The sequence below is a fragment of the Gallinula chloropus genome (genome assembly GCF_964237585.1).
Source record: "Gallinula chloropus genome assembly, chromosome: Z".
Taxonomy (NCBI): domain Eukaryota; kingdom Metazoa; phylum Chordata; class Aves; order Gruiformes; family Rallidae; genus Gallinula; species Gallinula chloropus.
In genome coordinates, this window is record NC_140089.1 from 27634412 (window position 1) to 27652186 (window position 17775).

The 17775-nt window shown below is 36.5% G+C and overlaps 1 protein-coding gene across 1 annotated transcript in view; it reads left to right on the forward strand.

Moving 5' to 3' along the window:
• Nucleotides 1-17775, forward strand: part of FBXL17 (F-box and leucine rich repeat protein 17) — a gene marked incomplete at its 5' end in the record, with an annotated part of 308442 nt that overhangs the window by 92019 nt on the left and 198648 nt on the right. Inside the window, one exon of the mRNA XM_084278599.1 lies at nucleotides 8413-8543. Within this exon, the coding sequence (XP_084134725.1) occupies nucleotides 8413-8543 (131 nt within the window). The remainder of the gene's footprint in view (nucleotides 1-8412; nucleotides 8544-17775) is intronic.

Here is a 17775-nt window from a genome sequence, read left to right on the forward strand (position 1 = left end):
TTGTCAGGGAGTGTAGTGACAGGAGAAGGGGTAATGTGTTTGACCTGAAGGAGAGTAGATTTAGATTGGAGATTGGAATGAAATCCATCCCTGTGAGGGTGGTGAGGCACTGAACAGGTTGCCCAGAGAATTTGTGGGCGCCCTCCCCCTGGAGATGTTCAGGGACAGATTGGATGGCTTTTAGAGCAACCAGATCTATTGGAAGATGTCCCTGGTTATTGCTGGGGCATTGGAACTAGATGATTGTTAAAGGTCCCTTCCAATCCAAACTATTCTATGATTCTATGGTATGATGTGTGTATAAGTTTGCTAAGACTTTCTGTGCACAATGACAAAGTGGCTTTTTGCATTTATTGCTGCTTTTAGATGAGATGTGTGTTCATGTAATATAGGTAAGTTAGATGATGCCATATATCAAGGGGGGAAAGAGTAAGGGATTTTCCTGGTAATACAGGGACTGGGAAATGTTGTTGGAATTCAGCCTTCCTTGCTTGGAAGGTATTAACAGGAGATAACCTGGTCAATCTTGCTGTAGTGACTTCAGTAGTGTTTCCAGCTGGCTTCTCTGCCAGGTGTTACTTCCTCATAGTACAGCAGGCAATTTTGTCTAAAACTCTGAATTGCACTGAAGCATCTGGCACAGACACATGTTCTACTTCTGCAGTTCTTTGGAGGAAATGAGTTCCACCAGGGAGTCAAAGCAACTATCTGGGGAGTAGTAAAATGATCTTTAACTGCTGCACCTGTCTTTTTTCAGAATTAATTAGTTGATGAGATCATTATTATTTTTTTGTTCTAAACATCATATATTTCTTATGATGGTTTGTGTTGAGTTTTTTAACTAGTATTTCATAAGTGCTTGGCCATAATTCTAGCCCCATGTTCTTAGAGGATGTGGAGTTTGTTCTTTGCTCTATGTGGCCTGTGAGTGTGTCCCACAAGGCAGTGTAGAGCTGACTCCCTTCTGTCCTTCTGCTTCCTGTGTGCAAACTGGAGATAACAGCACTGGCCTCAGTTGTAAAATTGCTTTGAGGCTGATGGATGTATAAAAATTGACTGATTTATTATTACTGTATTTTCCTCCTAGTAATGTTAGCTCTCTTTAAGAATACTGGCGCTTGAAAATTCTGAATTACAGTGCTGCTGAATCACAGAGCTTTTTTAATAGCTAATAGTGGGGAATGGTAACGAAAATGTTGTATATGGTATTCGGGGTTTATTTTCATTATTTTTCTAGTAAACATAGTGATGTTCAAAAAAATTTGCTTCTTGAGCAGAACCATGTTATTGCACTATTGCCTTTTTTCCTTGAAGTTATTATAAACTACAAAAAAGGCACCTAAAATAAGTGATGATTATGGAGCAAGTTGAGAGGCACTGCACATATGTATGCAGAAAGAAAGAGGCAGTGTGTATTTACATGCAGTTCACAGTTGAAGCCAGTGGTTTGTTCTAATGAAGTAGAATTTTTTGTATTGTTGTAATGTGTTTAAACAGTGTCACAAAAAATCTGTGTGATCTCTTTTGTGACATCAGAAAAATTAGTCCAACATTTCATAGCATTGTTTCTCCAGAGGAGGGAATAACATGTACTGGATATAGTGTTGTAGTTTTTAACTTCTGTTTTCAGTACGTCCCCAACTGGATTTTCCTTGTTCTACCTTTTTTTCTCTCTTGTTTTATTATTTACTTATCTTTCACTACATGATTTGTTTTTTTCTCGTTTTCTCTCTCCCTATCTTCCTCAAATCTTTGTTTATAGCTGGCTATATTTTAGTTTTCCTTTTTTCGCCTGTAAGCACAAAGATCTATGTAAACATGCAAAGTACCTATCCTATATGTAGTAGATAATTGCATTGAACACAGAATAGCTGGATTGGGTGACCTTTATTAACTAGGTATGAATAAATAATTTTGTATGATAACTAATAAAGTAGAAATTATTAAAATTTTATATCTTTAGCACCAAAAGTGGTTGCATTTTCTTCCCTTCTTGTGGTAATTGCCTCTTAACAGTGTAATTGTTGCACTTCTAGTAGAATTTTTAACAGCAGGCATCAGCAAATCTTGATATCTACACCTAGTTTTTTATATCAGGAAGAGTTTCTTTAATGAAGGTTGTCAAACATTGGAATAGGCTGCCCAGGAAGGTGGTGGTTACCATCCCTGGAGGTACTTTAAAACACGTGTAGATGAAGTCCTTGAGGACATGCTGTAGAGGTGGACTAGTCAGGGTTATGGTATGGTTGGACTCTAAAGGTTCTTTTCCAAACCAGGAGAGTCTGTGAGTCTATGATTTCCAAGCCACTTCCTTGGGTTCCTTCTTCAAGTTCTGATATATACAAAAGAGTAATTGCTTTGTAGCATTATAACTCTGTGCTTCTACAACATGTACTTCTGAGTACTTTTTCGTCTAAATACATGTAAACCTTGCACAGCATCTTGACAGAAAAAAGTTTTAACTTATTCTTCTAATCACCAATACACGATGTCTGTTTATATAAGAAAACATTTTTTGAATAATGTGGTCTTCATTCCTTTGTCTCAGAACTGTTATCTGAGAGCCATGTCCAATCTAACTCAGTCATACCTGTGACTCAGTTGGTGGCCAGCATGAAGTCAATCAGCATTCAGATTGATAGAGCAAATATTTAGGACTCATTCAGTGCAGATGTTATCAGCTTGACAGATATATAATGGTAATCTACACATGACAAGATTGATTTTGCAAGAGCCTTTTCTAAATTGAGGTACTGTATGGTCCCTTTCTTTAGTAACTGATGTGTTTTGACACAAATTGCTCTGCTTTATGCTCACTTTATGTTAATATTTCAGCATACCTTCTAATCTTAAAATCATCATGCTTCCTAACTAAGAACATGATTGTTCTTTGGCTAGGTCTAGAGAAAACAGTTTTTTAATCAATTTATATAATGAGATATATTTCTTAAAATGACAGATGATTTATTTGAATCTGTTTGCATTTAATAAGATATCTTTTTAAATGTTAGTCTTCCGATAGTAGTAAAAAGTAACTAAATAAGCCTTTCTGAACATAATGGTTCTGGGAGATTCTCCATGAGGTTTGGCTTCATGCTTTAAATGATGTGATGCTATAGACTGTGTAAGAGAAGCTTTTTACTTCTTATCAGACTAAAGCTGACCATTTTGCTGAATGAAGTGGAATTACCCTGTGCCTCATAAGAGACTCTTAACCATTTTAAACAGTTGCATTTAAGTAGGGTTAAAGAAATGTAATGAAACTGCGGTTTCTTTTAAGTTGCAATGAAGTCAAAAGGCATTGCAGACAAGAGTGTTGCATGGTTGAAACAGTTTCAGTGCCCTGTAGGTGTGTGGAACCCATCCCTGGCCCCATCCTCCCCACCCACCCCTCCAACAAAATAAAACCAAAAAACAACCAACAAAAAAAACCCAAACTGAAAACGTTTAACTGAGAGTAAGTAGCACAAAGGATAATTATGACTCAGTGATAATGTAATTCAACAGTGGCTTTTAGAATTTATAATCTGGAAATAACTCTTGTAATCTGGGTTTTATATGTGCAGTTTTTATGTGTGTGCAAGTAGCTCCTCTACAGTGGGTTTTAAAGTTAGATGTAAGGGCAATATATTTATTTTTGTAGCATAATTTCTAAATGTATGCATGCAAAACCCAGATTGTTATTATTACTAGTCATTTTGGAAGACGTAGCAGCTTGAATATGTGTCATTCACTTTGGTATTGTGTTTTGCTGTGATCTGTTAAAAACTCAAGGAATCTACTGAATAAATTTGTTTCCTTAATTAACATATATTTTCAACTCCATTTTTTTTTACAAATATTTACACTCTTGAAAAGATTTTTTTCTGGTTTGTTTTTTGTAAGTGATGCAAATTAAATCTCTGTGCTTATAACACTGATTCTGAATGTGTATGGCTTATTTAAGCAATGGGAGCTTAATTTTGTGCAATATATAACTTCAGGAAATGAATTTAGAGCATTTGAATGTTCAGAACATTAAAAACCGTCTATGAGAAAATAGTGTCCTGTAACTATTCAGTCATTTTTCAGTTTCTTAAACCACATATGATTACTGTTTCAGGAACATAGTATATCTCAATAGTGTAGTTCAGTTACTTCAGCTCTTAAGGAAAAATTAATGCCTGTGTTTATAGGTTCTGTTGGCATAATAAAAAAAACATCTGATTTACAGTTTTTTCAGGTTGCTAATTTTTATTTCCTGCGATCATCCATTTGCTTTTTGGGGACTTATATGAGAAAGCAGTTTATTCCCTGAGGGCATATGTACGCAAAGAGTGTCAAGAAAATTAAGCTTAATTAGTAAAAGATGTGAATTTAAAGCTCACTGAGTTCTTATAATCACTTTCTTTCAGAAACAGTTTTGCTTTGCTTCTGAAGAGGATTGATCTTATGCAAATTGTTTAGTGGTGGACTTGGTAGCATTAGGTTTGTGATGGACTCCATCTTAAAGGCTTTTTCCTACCTGCATGATTCTATAATTTCATTCTATTCTGTGATTTTTAAGAAAGCTTATCTCTAGAGGAATTGAGGAAACATGCAGGGAACAAAAAAAACATTGTATTATTAGCACCCTACATTACTAGCTAAATATACACAGGAGTTGATACATCCAAATTGAAAAATTACCTGTGATCCCAATGCTAATAGCAATTTTTTTATCATCTAAAGTATAGAAAATTTATCCTAAATTTGAACAGTCTTAAATCAGGAATATTTTTTCTCTTTTTTTTTTTTTGGTGTGATTTTTATTGTTACAGTTTTCAAATGCTCTTGCTTCTTGATTAACATAGCAGTATCTTCATATTACAAGTTCCACTAATCAAGATAAAAGTCTTACAGTAAAACTCCTCTTTTCAGTCAGAAAAAACAGTATGGTGATGTCTTTAAATGTATCAATCTCCATTAAATCTCGTTCAAGCCAACTAACAAAAGTATTAAACAGAAATTATTTTTTCATAATTTAAAATATTTTATATTCACAAGTAGTAATTTATTTTAAAATAGTATTAATTTTTAAAATTTTAATATAATTTTGAAAGAACTAGAGCACTGTTTTACAAGCTTCCTTTGTCCAAAACCATTTTGTGATCTAAATAGTTCCTTTGCATCTGTCATTCACAGTGGAATGATTCCCTTTCAGCACATTTTAACAGGTAATCTCCTCACAAAATCTTTACATACTGGGTTGTCAATTCTCTGTTAGTCGGACGAATGGAAGAAACCAGCATCCTGTTCTCTTCTAATCTCATTCTTCTAACTATGCTCCTGCTGAAATTTAAATGCTATTATTATACTATCTCATACAATTTTTACCCTGTGTCAATATTCAGTAATTTCAGCAAGATTGTGTATATATGTAGCACACAAAATTAGTTTAACTGTTCTTGATTCCTTTTCATTCTTTTATTTTCTATTTCATATTTTTAAGGCCTCTCTATTATTTGCATTGTCTGTTTTATTGTCACATTAAATATTCCTTTTCAGTTAAAACATTTTGTCTGCTGGAGTTGAGTTCAAAGTTTAAAATCTGTTCATGCTGAGCATTCTTTGTAGAGCTATAAATTTAAGAGTTGAAGAAAAGTGTGAATATCTATAGAAGAATGGCCCTGAAATTGCTCAATAAAATGGTATAGCTGCATGAAGAAAATTGGTTTGGATTGGGCAAAAAAAAATAAAAAGGGAAAAACTTGATTCATCCTGATGCCCTAAGATTGAGTATTTAAATCACAGAATATTCTTGTCCTGTGGAAAAGTGCTAATTAAAGGTATGCTCTTTTAATGTCAAGTTTTTTATGCATACATGCACTGAAGATGTGAACTTCCCAATTGTGTGCTTCAAATAAGTTTAATTTTTTTATATGATACTACTTTGAGATATGGGAGTTAGAATATGAAACTTATGTAACTTTTCTTGCCTTTTTTATAATACTAATGATTAATTAAGCATTCAGCATTGTGGAATTTAATACCTTACAATTTGTTTTTCAGGTAAAATATAAAATAGGACAATTCTTAAAAGCATCAACCTCATTTTTTTAAATGAAAAATGGTTACAGGTATATTTATTACAATCCTCTGGCCAGAAATAAGGTGTTGATACCTCTGATCTAGATAGGCAATGGAGTATTCTTTTCACCTGTCATGTACACATTGATACAAAATCATGCCAGAAGGTCCAGTGTTTAGTGGGTTGTGAATCCAGTTCTGTAGTTCTTTGAATTCATTCACTCATATGAAATGGCAATAGTGAGGTTGTATAGACAGTTTGTATCAAACTGAAGGAGTTTCTTCAAACTTCTAAGACATTAAGGTTTTCTGGATTTAGTATATTGTGCCTGATAAAAAGACAAATTAACCTACCAAGTAGGTTGGGTGTCAGGTGGGCTGTTTAAAATGAGTGAATGTCACAGTAAAAAAGGCAAGTGAGGGTTGAGTTACTGTATATTAAATATAATGTTGGACCATTATTCGTGTGAAGGAAAGAAACAGTGAGGAAATCATCATTCACCTGTGGTGGTAAAGGACAAAGTCTACCTTGGAAACCCTGTTCATTTGGTTAATAAGAATTATACTAATTCGGTTTAGGTTTTGAGTCTACCCATGCAGTGCAAAAGTCTTTTTCCTCAGAAATCACAAATTCTTTCAGTTACATTCATCATTGCCTCAATGAAGTAGAAACTTTAGTTAGATCTTAACTAATGTGAAGCCATGTTAGCTATACACGGGTTAAAGAAGCACTAGCCTCTATGCATTGGTTTATCTTTAGTGTATGTTTTTTACTTAATGTAAGAATTATGACAAAAGAGTCATCATTTTTATCACCCGTTGCCGTAAGTGTTGTTATGAAAGAAAGCATGTTTTAATTAAGAATTTTATTTTTTTCTCATGGGAAGATTTTCTGCTTGTCTTTGAGGTGTCCTGATAAATATTTGTCTATTGTCATAGAGCATTTAACATTGTTAAATAGTTCCAGTAGGTTTACTTCCTATGTAATAGGCATTGGCCAAGTTACTGCCAACATATTATAAAGGCTGTTGTATCCAGTATGGGTAGCTGGATGAAGGTGAGGAAAATGCTCCAAGCTCCCTCTTTTCGTTGTAATTTATGCAGAAGAATGAGGGATTGCTTATGATCATGTTTGAGTACATAGAAAGTAAGTCTGAATTTCAAAGTTCCTGGCAGATCAGCATGAATGAAATGTAGAGAGACAGAACTTGTGAAATCTGTCAGTTTTATCAACACAGTATCAATCACTGTATGATTTTCTCCCAAGTAGACAAATAAGATTATTGGAAGTTCAATGAGATTACAAGAAGCCCCTCTGCAGTACACCTGTGGTAGCATCCCAGCAATAGGAATATTATTGCCCTACTTCCTGTAGATGTACCCTGCAGTTATTTCTCAGAGATCAAGGTTCCTTAATTTTATGCTTATTCAGGAGAATTTTTGCAAGCTGTATGCGGTTTATCTTCAGCTGTAATTTGGAGAGTTAGTGCATACATTTGAAGTCCTCTTGTCCCCTTTTTTTTCTTGCCTTTCCCACCGACCCCCCAACCCCCTCTCCCGCCCCCCTTAAATACATTGACTTAATAATTAACTACTGAAGTGGACCTATTATGTGATTTCAGTTGTATGCCTTTACTTAATCAAATCCTTAGTGATTTAAATCACCGAATAGGATTATTTTCTCTCTCATATGGGGAAGGTAAATTTAATTAAAGTGTCAGTATTACCTAATGCAATTTTTTTCCTGAGTATAACAGAGATTATTTCAGACAGCTTAAAAAGCAAGCAGCACTTGGAGGTTATTATGACTAAACTGATCCATTGTTTAAGGATACTACAAAAATCTGTAAAAAGTTTCTTGTTTGAAGCCGTAGCTTTTGAAGGTCATTAAAATGATCAACCATCGTAATAAATCAGATTAATCAGTGCATAAATCTTAATCATGTTGTTCTATGACTCCAAATTTTATTGTTCAGAATATCCAGGTTGTTATTGATAGCTGTACAGGTGAGACTACAGTGCAAATGGTGTATGTTCCTGGAAGTTTTTAGTATTTACTCACTTGAAAGCCATAGATTCTGAAGTCCTTCATCACATATATCTGAATCTAAGCACAAATGTTCTGTCTCCTTTCTTTCCATGCCTTATTTTTCTTCTACTTAAATGAGTTGGTAGACTCCATATAGTTAAAAGGAGGAAGGCCTAGGCCCCTACTGCATATATATTGGAGTGCCTAACTTCCAAATTTTCTAAAGTTGGATTCTATTAGTATCTCTGATATGTTTGCTTTTTGTGAAAGATAATCTCATCTTCCTTGAATAGCTCATTTCAGATTACTTCTTTGTATTGTATTTGTCTCAATAGCTAAGAAATCTTTCCAGCCTGGATCTACGTCATATCACAGAACTGGACAATGAAACTGTGATGGAAATAGTAAAGAGATGCAAAAACCTCAATTCTCTCAATCTGTGTCTGAACTGGATCATTAATGACAGGTAACTTCCTTATAGCATCTAAAACCAGTATGAAATAAGTTCAACGAGTTGTTTTACTTGGGAGCAATTCTTCATGTCTAGGAGGATGGAGGAAATCAATAAAAGCAAGCAGTGCTTTCAGACTGTCCTTCCTTCTTTTGGGTAAACCATCTAGGCATTTTTTACAGATTTTGTGTATTTCTGTAGTGGATAAAAGTTTAGTTATAACTGGGTGGCAGCAGTAATCTGTTTACTGTAGATTTCATGAGAATGCACTCTTAGCCATGCAAGATATTAAAATGCACAACTGCTATTATGACTCCTTCAGTCGGTAGCCAGGTTTTAAACTGCTTTATTTGCATACAAACAATGAAACATATCTTTTACTTAAGAAAGAAACGTAAACTTGTGGGTTAAGCAGTGGAATTCATGTTTTTTAAGAAAGCAACAAGTCCTTTATTTTCTGGCAAAGAGATTGTCCAGAGTGAGACTGAAAGCATAAGTTGGGCTTTTCCTTTTGACCAGAATACCTATATTCTGCCCTCTTGATTAAGTAATTTATTTCAAAATCAAGTAAATGCACACAGATGATGGATATACAAAATCAGATGAAAAATGGAAAAATACTGAAAGTTCAGAAAGTGAAAGCTTTCTTTTTAAATGAGAAAGTTGAGCAAAGCCACTACCTGAAGATGCATGGGAAAGAGCATTTTTAATTACTTTTGACACATTGGTTTATTCTAACTCGTGCTTTAAACTTTTAACATAGACAGCTTCTAAAACAGTTTCATATAAACCAAAATAATGTGGTTTATCAGTAGTATTTCTTCCCCATGGTTACAGATTTTTCTCTAGTATACTCTCTCCCAAGGTTTTCTGAAATCTTTTAAGAATGTATTGAAGTGTAAATGAGCTTGGACTTTCTTGAAAGTATAATGTTTCAAAAATACTAAAATTGAAATGCATTTGAAAGGAATTACCATTGAACTTTTACTATAACTCCTTTTAGCCTTTTAGACTGTTTTTTTGTTTTGTTTTGTAGGTTTAGGTCAGACCCTTAATGTAAGTTCACTGGTTTTGAAAGAATTCATTTCCCTCAGATCTTTCTGTCTGGAGGGCCTTATTGCATGTGCAGAACAAGGCTACTGTAAAAAAAAAATAGAATAAGTCAGAAAAATTACTAAGAAAAATGTAAATTTAAGATGGGAATGTTTCAGGCTTTAATTGAAGTACTTAGAAATGGTATACCTTTCTGTATGAATATTTTGTGTAGAACATCTACTGAGTGTCATCCAAACTGATGTCAAGCTGTTCTTGAAATTATTCTGCTATAATAAGATATATTTAAAATTTTAGTTTTAGTTATATGCATTTTGTTTTATATTTAATTATATGCAAATGACTATAAAACTTTGTATTTAATATAATTAGAATTGTGAAGCATGATAAGCAAAAGAAACCGTTTCCAGCAAACAGAGATAACCTGCTGCTGTATGTGAACTTTTAGATTATTGACTCTTGTCTCTGTAGTTTCTATTCATGCCTGTCAGTACTTTTTCAATATGTGACTGATTACTAAAGCTTGATACCATATTTAAGTTTAGCTATTTAAATTAGCTTCTAGCTAAAAGCAAGCAAAGAGAGTTTAGAAAATAGTGCCTTTGTTAAATCTTATTCATAGGCAGCCATGTGGCAATCCAGGTATTATTCTTGTTTTATAAGTGAGTTGAAGGTCCAAATGCTAGTCTTAACAGAACAAAGTAATTTCCCCTACTCCTCCTAAATGCTGAATTAAGAATTTCTGAAAATTATACAAAAGGAACAACCACTGGGCTTTATTCAGTGTAGACAGCAGTTCAGCAAAGTATTATGATCATATTCAGTTTGAGGACAAGAGTGATCCTTCAGAAAGTTCACAGGGCTGTTCAGGTGCTTACCTTGGGTAAGAACCCAAGTTAGCTTAAGCTAGCTAAATTAGTTCATTAATGGCAAGATGAGTTTTATTTTTGTTTTCTATGCAATACTTCTAATCAGAGGGTGTTTCAGAGGAGATACTGAGTCTTGCTACTGTTGAGTATATCTTTTGTTTGTCATTGTTTCCAATACAGGATGGAGTAGGAGTCTAAAGTTTTGCCTGACTCTTGGTTTTAAAATAGAGAAATCGGTTCCCTCACCTCACCCCTTAACCCCACATTATCACACCTTCCTCTTTGTGAGATTGAACTGCATAGGGCTTGTTTTCCAGATCCTTTTCAAGCCTAACAAGATGCTTTTTTCTTTTCTCTAGAATGACTATGGGTTGGGTATTTTTATCTTTTCTTTAAAGCTTTGGAGAAGTGTTTTCCTCTGTTCCTTTGTACAGAATCAAAGGTGAAAGAAAGCTAGAAAGTTCTCAAAAATACTGGTGTAGCTTAAAGATATATCTATGAATTATCTCTTAAAAGTAGTGATTATTGGTAGGTTTTACAACAGAAGTAAATCACTGGATTTAAAACTTTATTTTACATTTATTATTTCCAGAAATCCATAAAAAATCTTTCCATAAGCAAGGCTGTGTCCCCAGAACATTTATAGCTATCTCTTCCTTGTGACACACTGTTACATCTAATGCTGTGACCATTTATTTCTAAGTATGTGAAAGGAACTGAAACTTACAGTGCAAGATGCAGATCTGCACAGTGGGCACGTGCTTTATTTTTTGGTGCTGTGATTCTTTTGCACATACAGGAATTAAAAAGAGCTATTATTTTTCTGTTTTGATTAGAGCTATTTTTGTTCTTGAAACTGTGCATCTGAAAGGCATCTATAGGGCAGAAAAAAATAGTTTATTTTTACCTAAGCTAATAAGTATGTTTGGCATGTTCACTTGAGATACTCTTGAGATACTTTTAAAATGGTAGGAAAATAGGTCTCTTACACTGACTTGCAAAAAAGTCTCTAAAAGTTGAGAGATAAGCAAGATCACCAAAGGACCTGTTCTAATATAATGATTTCTTCTGCAATTATTGCAGTTCCCTCAAAAGCTTCGTATACTATGTATCAAATGGGTAAATATGTCCTGTTGCTTTTTTCAAATATGAACAAAACCAGACTTGCAAATTCTTTTAGTATGCATCATAGGTTAGATTATCTCGGGTCTTTGCAATTGGAATGGATTAAAAAGAGAGTTCTTAATACACAATGAAGTCAATAATATACTATGAGGCTTCATTTAAATAACCTTTTGAATAAATAAAAATAGTGATATATAGAAAGAAATCTCACGGGGGATTCAGGAGAACATAGTATGACGCACTGACAGAATTTTCAGCAGTGTGTGATTTCTCTAATATTATGAGGAACATGTGCTATGTAACATGCCCATAAATGATGAAGGAGCAAGCAGTCATTAATCTCACTTTTTTTGGGAATCTTATGACTGTGGACCTTTGGACTTTGAGGTGCAATGCACTTCAACGTCTGTGTTACATAACCACGAAGAGATAGGCTTTTAAAAGCTGTGCAATGACTGTGAAGTCTCTTACAATATTTCTGCTTGCTTAAGTCACACTTACACTAACACACCTCTTTAGTAATATTTGTGTAGAGCATGTTTGTCAGCCCTTGTTTTTTTAATATATGTCATGGTGAAAGGAGCAGTGCAGGTAATGTTAGGAACAGTGAGGGTTTTTTTGTGCCATAGCACTAAGATTCATCTGGGATAAACGTTCTGTCTGTATAACAAAATTAGTGATTGGTTTTGCAGTCACAGGACAATAATTTCCCAACCATTTGGGAACTTTGGCCTTTCCTCTGTAGGTGGTGCCAAGCATTCTTGTAATAATGTTTCAAAAGCTGTATATTTTTCACAACATTTATCACACACTGATTACAGGTGACTTTGTTACCAGGTCTGAGATTTCCAGAGCACCTGGAGGTTGTCAAGAGGCAGATGTGGTTGTTACTTGGAGGCAGATAGGCAGTGTCTGCATGGTGCAGTAAAACAATGAATAGTATTGGTTGATGACCCATATAGTGGTATCACTTACCACTATCAGACTGCTGATTAGTGATGTCAAGGAGGATGAGTGTTATGTGCGTCACCGTGACATTCAGCACAGGTGGAAAAACTGGATTTGTCCTAGTTAAACCACTTCTGAGAAAACTTCTGTCCTTCTGTAGTGCTTTTGTGAAAAATCACTACAAACCAGAGTAAATGGTGTAATGGGACAGTATCCCCATATGGTAATTTTTAAGACTTCTTGGTGAGGTTTCTGATTCATGTCCAAGATGGAGAAACTTAGAAATGCAGACTTTAAACAATTCAGAGGAAACATGGTGAATGGTTAGAAGCCAGACCATAAGCCTGAAAACCAAAGTGTTTGTGCACTAGCACAGTCAGGAGAAAGGGGCATTTCTCACCTGAAGGGTGAGATCGTTTTGCTGGGTCACTAATACAGCATCATCCTCTCAGGAATGGGTGTCGTACTTGTTGGTGTCCAGCATATGGGGGGGAGGTTGACATTGTTACTTAGGAGAGGAAATTGTTAAACATAGTCTTCCATATACTAGGGGAGGTGTTCTAAAGATTTGTGTAGACTCCCTACCATGAGTTCATAATCAGCCTTGGAAGCATCTGCTGTAATCTGGATGTGTTGAGTAGAGAGTACAAAGCCAAAGATGGTCTCAACAGGTGATCAGATGACTATGTTTAGTTCCAGAGATGCTGAATTATGTGAATGCCCCAACATTTAATTAGTAGAGATTATCATCAAAATAGTAGCTCAGTTCTTACAGTGCATTTTTTATGAAATGCAGGATTACTGAATATTAGAATTATTTTCAAGGAAAAAAGCCATAAACTTTTCTTCCTGATAATGTAAGTCTCTGCATATTTGATGTGGAAATTAATTTAATAAAATTACTTCTAAAGTAAAAATGTATAAAGCCTTCAGCTTGCCTATACTTTTGAACAGGCAAAATGTTCATTTTATCTGTGGTGACTACAAATGCTAATATAGCATCTTAGTATTCATCACCTTTGATCTGACTGAGGTGGAAATGTGCTTCTGGAGGACTGGTACTTGTTCCTCTCACTTCTTATAATCTGGGCTTGGGGATATAGTAGACCCTTAAAGAAAAGTGTCTGTACTTTTATATTTGTTATGAATCATTGTAGGTGAATACTAGAATTTCTTAATTCTTACTCAATTTCATCTTTTCAGTGTTATCTGAAAGATGATCTGAGTTCTCTGCATATTTATCAGGTGTTTAGTCAGCTACATTAAAAACTTGAACTCCATATAAAATTACATGATGTAAAACAAATTAATTTCACTTTTAAAATTTCTTATTCTTCTGAATGTCATACATTTTAATTAAACTCATAAGAAAATTTGCTTCACCTTACAGATTCTTTTTTAAAATGACTCGAGGCTGACTGTCAGATTTTTAAATTTCAAAATAAAGCCTAGAAGTTGGACAAAGACTGATAATTGTCATACTCTGGGTAATTGTCTACTTTAAATGTTCTGTCTCTTTTTTAAGTGATTATGAAAAAATACATGAAAAAATAATCCTTTTTGATTTGTCTTCTTGAGTGATGTGTCAATACCGGTTGGCTACCAGATACCCACCCAGCTGCTCTGTCATACCCTGCAACCCCCAACAGGACAAGAAGAGGGAAAAGTCCATGAGGCAAGACAAAGACAGAGAGATCACTCACCAGTTACTGTCTCAGGCAAAACAGTCTTGTCTTGGGACAGGTTAATTTATTGCCAATTAAAAATGGTGTACGATAGTGAGGAAAAAAAGGGCAAAAATAGGCCATTTTCCTTCGCCCTCCTCTTCTTCTGAGGCTCAAATTCAGTCCTTCATTCCCAGCTCATCTACCTCTTTCCCCTGAAGCAGTGCAGGGTAGGGAGGAACAGGAGTTACAGTCGATTTATGAAACTTCATATCTGTTACTCTATCCTCACTTCTTTTCATCTGCTCCAGCATGTGCTCTTGTAGTGGGTTTATATGGCAAGGTTTTGAGAGATGAGGCCGCAGGGGTGGCTTCTTGTGAGAAGATGGGAGAAGCTGCTCTTGTGTCAGACAGCCAGTTTCAGCCAGCTCCAAAGTGGATCCACTGCTGGCTAAAGCTGAGGCAATCAGTGATGCTTGATTGACAGGGGTGTTGGTTGACAGCAGGCTGAATATGAGCCAGCAGTGTGCCCGGACAGCCAAGAAGGCCAATGGCATCTTGGCTTGTATCAAAAACAGTGTGGCCAGTAGGTCTAGGGAGGTAATTGTGCCCCTGTACTCGGCATTGGTGAGGCCACACCTCAAGTACTGTGTGCAGTTCTGGGCTCCCCACCATAAAAAAGGACACTGAGGTCCTTGAGCAAGTGCAGAGAAGGGCAACCAGGCTGGTGAAGGGGCTGGAGGGCAAATCCTGTGACGAGCGGCTGAGGGTTCTGGGAATGTTTACCTTGGAGCAGAGGATGCTGAGGGGAGACCTTATCACCACCTACAACTACCTGAAGGGAGGTTGTAGAGAGGTGGGCGATGGTCTTTTCAGCCAGGTGACAGAAGATAGGACAAGGGGAAATGGCATGAAGCTGTGCCAGGACAGGGTCAGATTAGATATTAGAAAAATATTTTTTACTGAAAGAGTTGTGAGGGCCTGGAACAGGCTGCCCAGGGAGGTGGTTGAGTCACCTTCCCTGGATGTGTTAAAAAAAAGGGTTGATGAGGTACTTAGGGATATGGTTTAGCTTAGGATGGGAATGGTTGGACTCGATGATCTTCAAAGGCTCTTCCAACGTTGTGATTCTGTGATAACATACTTAAGAAAGGTAAAACCACTGTGCAACTGCAGCTAGGAGAAAGGAGTAAAAATATGTGAGATAAACAGGCACCAAGGTCAGTGAAAAAGGAGGAGGTGCTCCTCGCACAACAGCAGAGATCCTATGTGGCCTGTGGAAAAGACCGTGGTGGAGACAGACTACTCCGTGTAGCCCATGGAGGTTAATGGTGGAGCAGATATCCACACTGTTAGCCCGCAGAGGACCCTATGCCAGAGCAGGTTAGAGTGCCCCGAAGGAAGCTGTAACCTGTGGGAAGCCTGTACTGGAGCAGGCTCCTGGAAGGAACAGTGGCCCATGGAGAGAAGCCCATGCAGGACCACCTTTTCTGGGAGGACTCTGACCCTGTTGGGGGTCCACACTGGAGCAGTGCATTCCTAAAGAACTGCACACTGGGACCCACACTGGAGAGGCTCTTAAAGCACTGCAGCTTGTGGGAAGGGTCCACACTACTGTCTCCTTTGAGAGGGACCCCACTCTGGAGCAGGGAAAGATCGTGAGGAGAAGGAGTAATTGAGATGATGTATTACGAACTGACCACAATGCTCATTGCCCTGTACCTTTTGGGGAGGAGAGACAAAGGAGTTGGGAGTAAAGTTGAGCCCAAGAAAAAGGGACTGTGAGCTGTTTTAAAATTTGCTCTTGTCATTATCCCACTCTGTTTAATTTGCCGTAAATTTATAAATTAAATCAGTTTCTCCAAGTTGAGTCTGTTTTGTCTGTGATGGCAATTGATGAGCAATTTCCTTGTCCTTATCTTGACCCACCAGCCTTTATTTTCTCCCTCTGTCCTGCTGAGTAGAGGGAGTGAGAGAGAGGGGCTGGGTGGGCACCTTTGGCCAGCCATGGCCAATTCACCACAGCTTTCCATGGGCTACTACCCTTCACAAAGTGCTCCAGTGTGAGTTTTTCCCATGGGCTGTAGTTCTTGAAGAACTGCTCCATGGGATAGAATCCATAAGGAACAGACTACTCCAAGCATGGGTCCCACACAAGCCACAGTTTCTGCCAGAAAATATGCTTCTGCCTGGATCTCTCTACATGGGCTGCAGCTTCCCTGATCTGCATGTGCTGTAGTATAGGGCTCTTCACAGGACGTCTCCTCTCTCATCAACCTCGATGGGCTGTAGTTTAGCTATCTGTTCCTGTGCAATGGACCACCTCTATCTCCTCCTTCCCTGACCTTGGTGGTTGTCCTGCTGTTTCTTAATGCTTGTTCTTTTCTCCCTTCCTTTCTGTGTTTGGTGGAGGTTTGGCTTGGTTTTGCTCTTTCTTGGATACACTTCCCCATAGATGCTGTTATTTTGGCTGAGGGGCTCAGCTGTGCCCTGGGTTTGCTGAAGCCAGCTGTGTCTCTCCTGTCCCTGCAGCGCTCTCTACCAGCACCTGCGCATGGTTTTCATTTCATAACTAAGAAAAAGTTAAGTCAAGTGTTTTCCTTAACAAATTAAAATGTGAAGCCACAAAATTCATTTTACAGTGATTATCAAAACACATTCCATAATATTTCATCATAACATTTCATCATATAAGGTGTTTCAGCTGGTGTCCCAGGACTTCTCCTTCATACCTCCTTTCAGTGAAGTGATACTGTATGTAATTTAGTTTTTGCTCTCGTTGCACAACACATTCCTGCTATTTTTTATAACTTTAGATTAAATGTTTTTACTTTTCTGTCCGATCTGACAGGTTTGAGAAAAAAAAATGGGGGGTATGATTCATCATATATCTCTGTGCTTATCCCTCAAATCATTATTCTTATCAGAGTTGGTAGTCCTTTCAGCTTCTAGTTATAAGCCCTGAACCCACTTACAAAGGCTTCGGAAAACAATTTCTTTGGCTTTGTTACCAAATACGTTTATTTTTTACAAACATTTGATTGGAACAGGTCACATACTGTCTTTAAAGTTTAACCAATGCTGAAAATCAGAATGCATTTTCTATAATTAAGCATAACTATCAGTTTATTGAGGTTCTACTTCTCTCTGACTGGTATTAAAATAAATAGGGTTTTAGGAATAATTTCCTGGTGGAAATGGGTCTTACCAGAGAGAGTAAAACTTTCAAGCTATTGTCATGATTTGCTACCCTTTTATCTTTCTTTATGTACTTGAAAAGTGGGGAAAATAGTCCAGTGTTGTCACACTGCTGAAATGTATGATAAATGAAGCTCTGTAAATAGTGAAAATATAAGGAAGGTGATTAAGCCTGACAATTCTCATGTAAAAAAACTTGAGATGATAAATATCTCCTGTGATTAGTTATTAATTTAGTGCAAGGGACTAGCATCAGACTAAACAATTTTATGAGTTGTGGCATAAAAAAATTTTTGGAAGATAGGTATGCACTTCTTAAACCAAAGGAGAAATTTCTTAGACTTGATTGGTAATAATTAAAAATGGCAGACTTGACAGAAATGTGGCTTG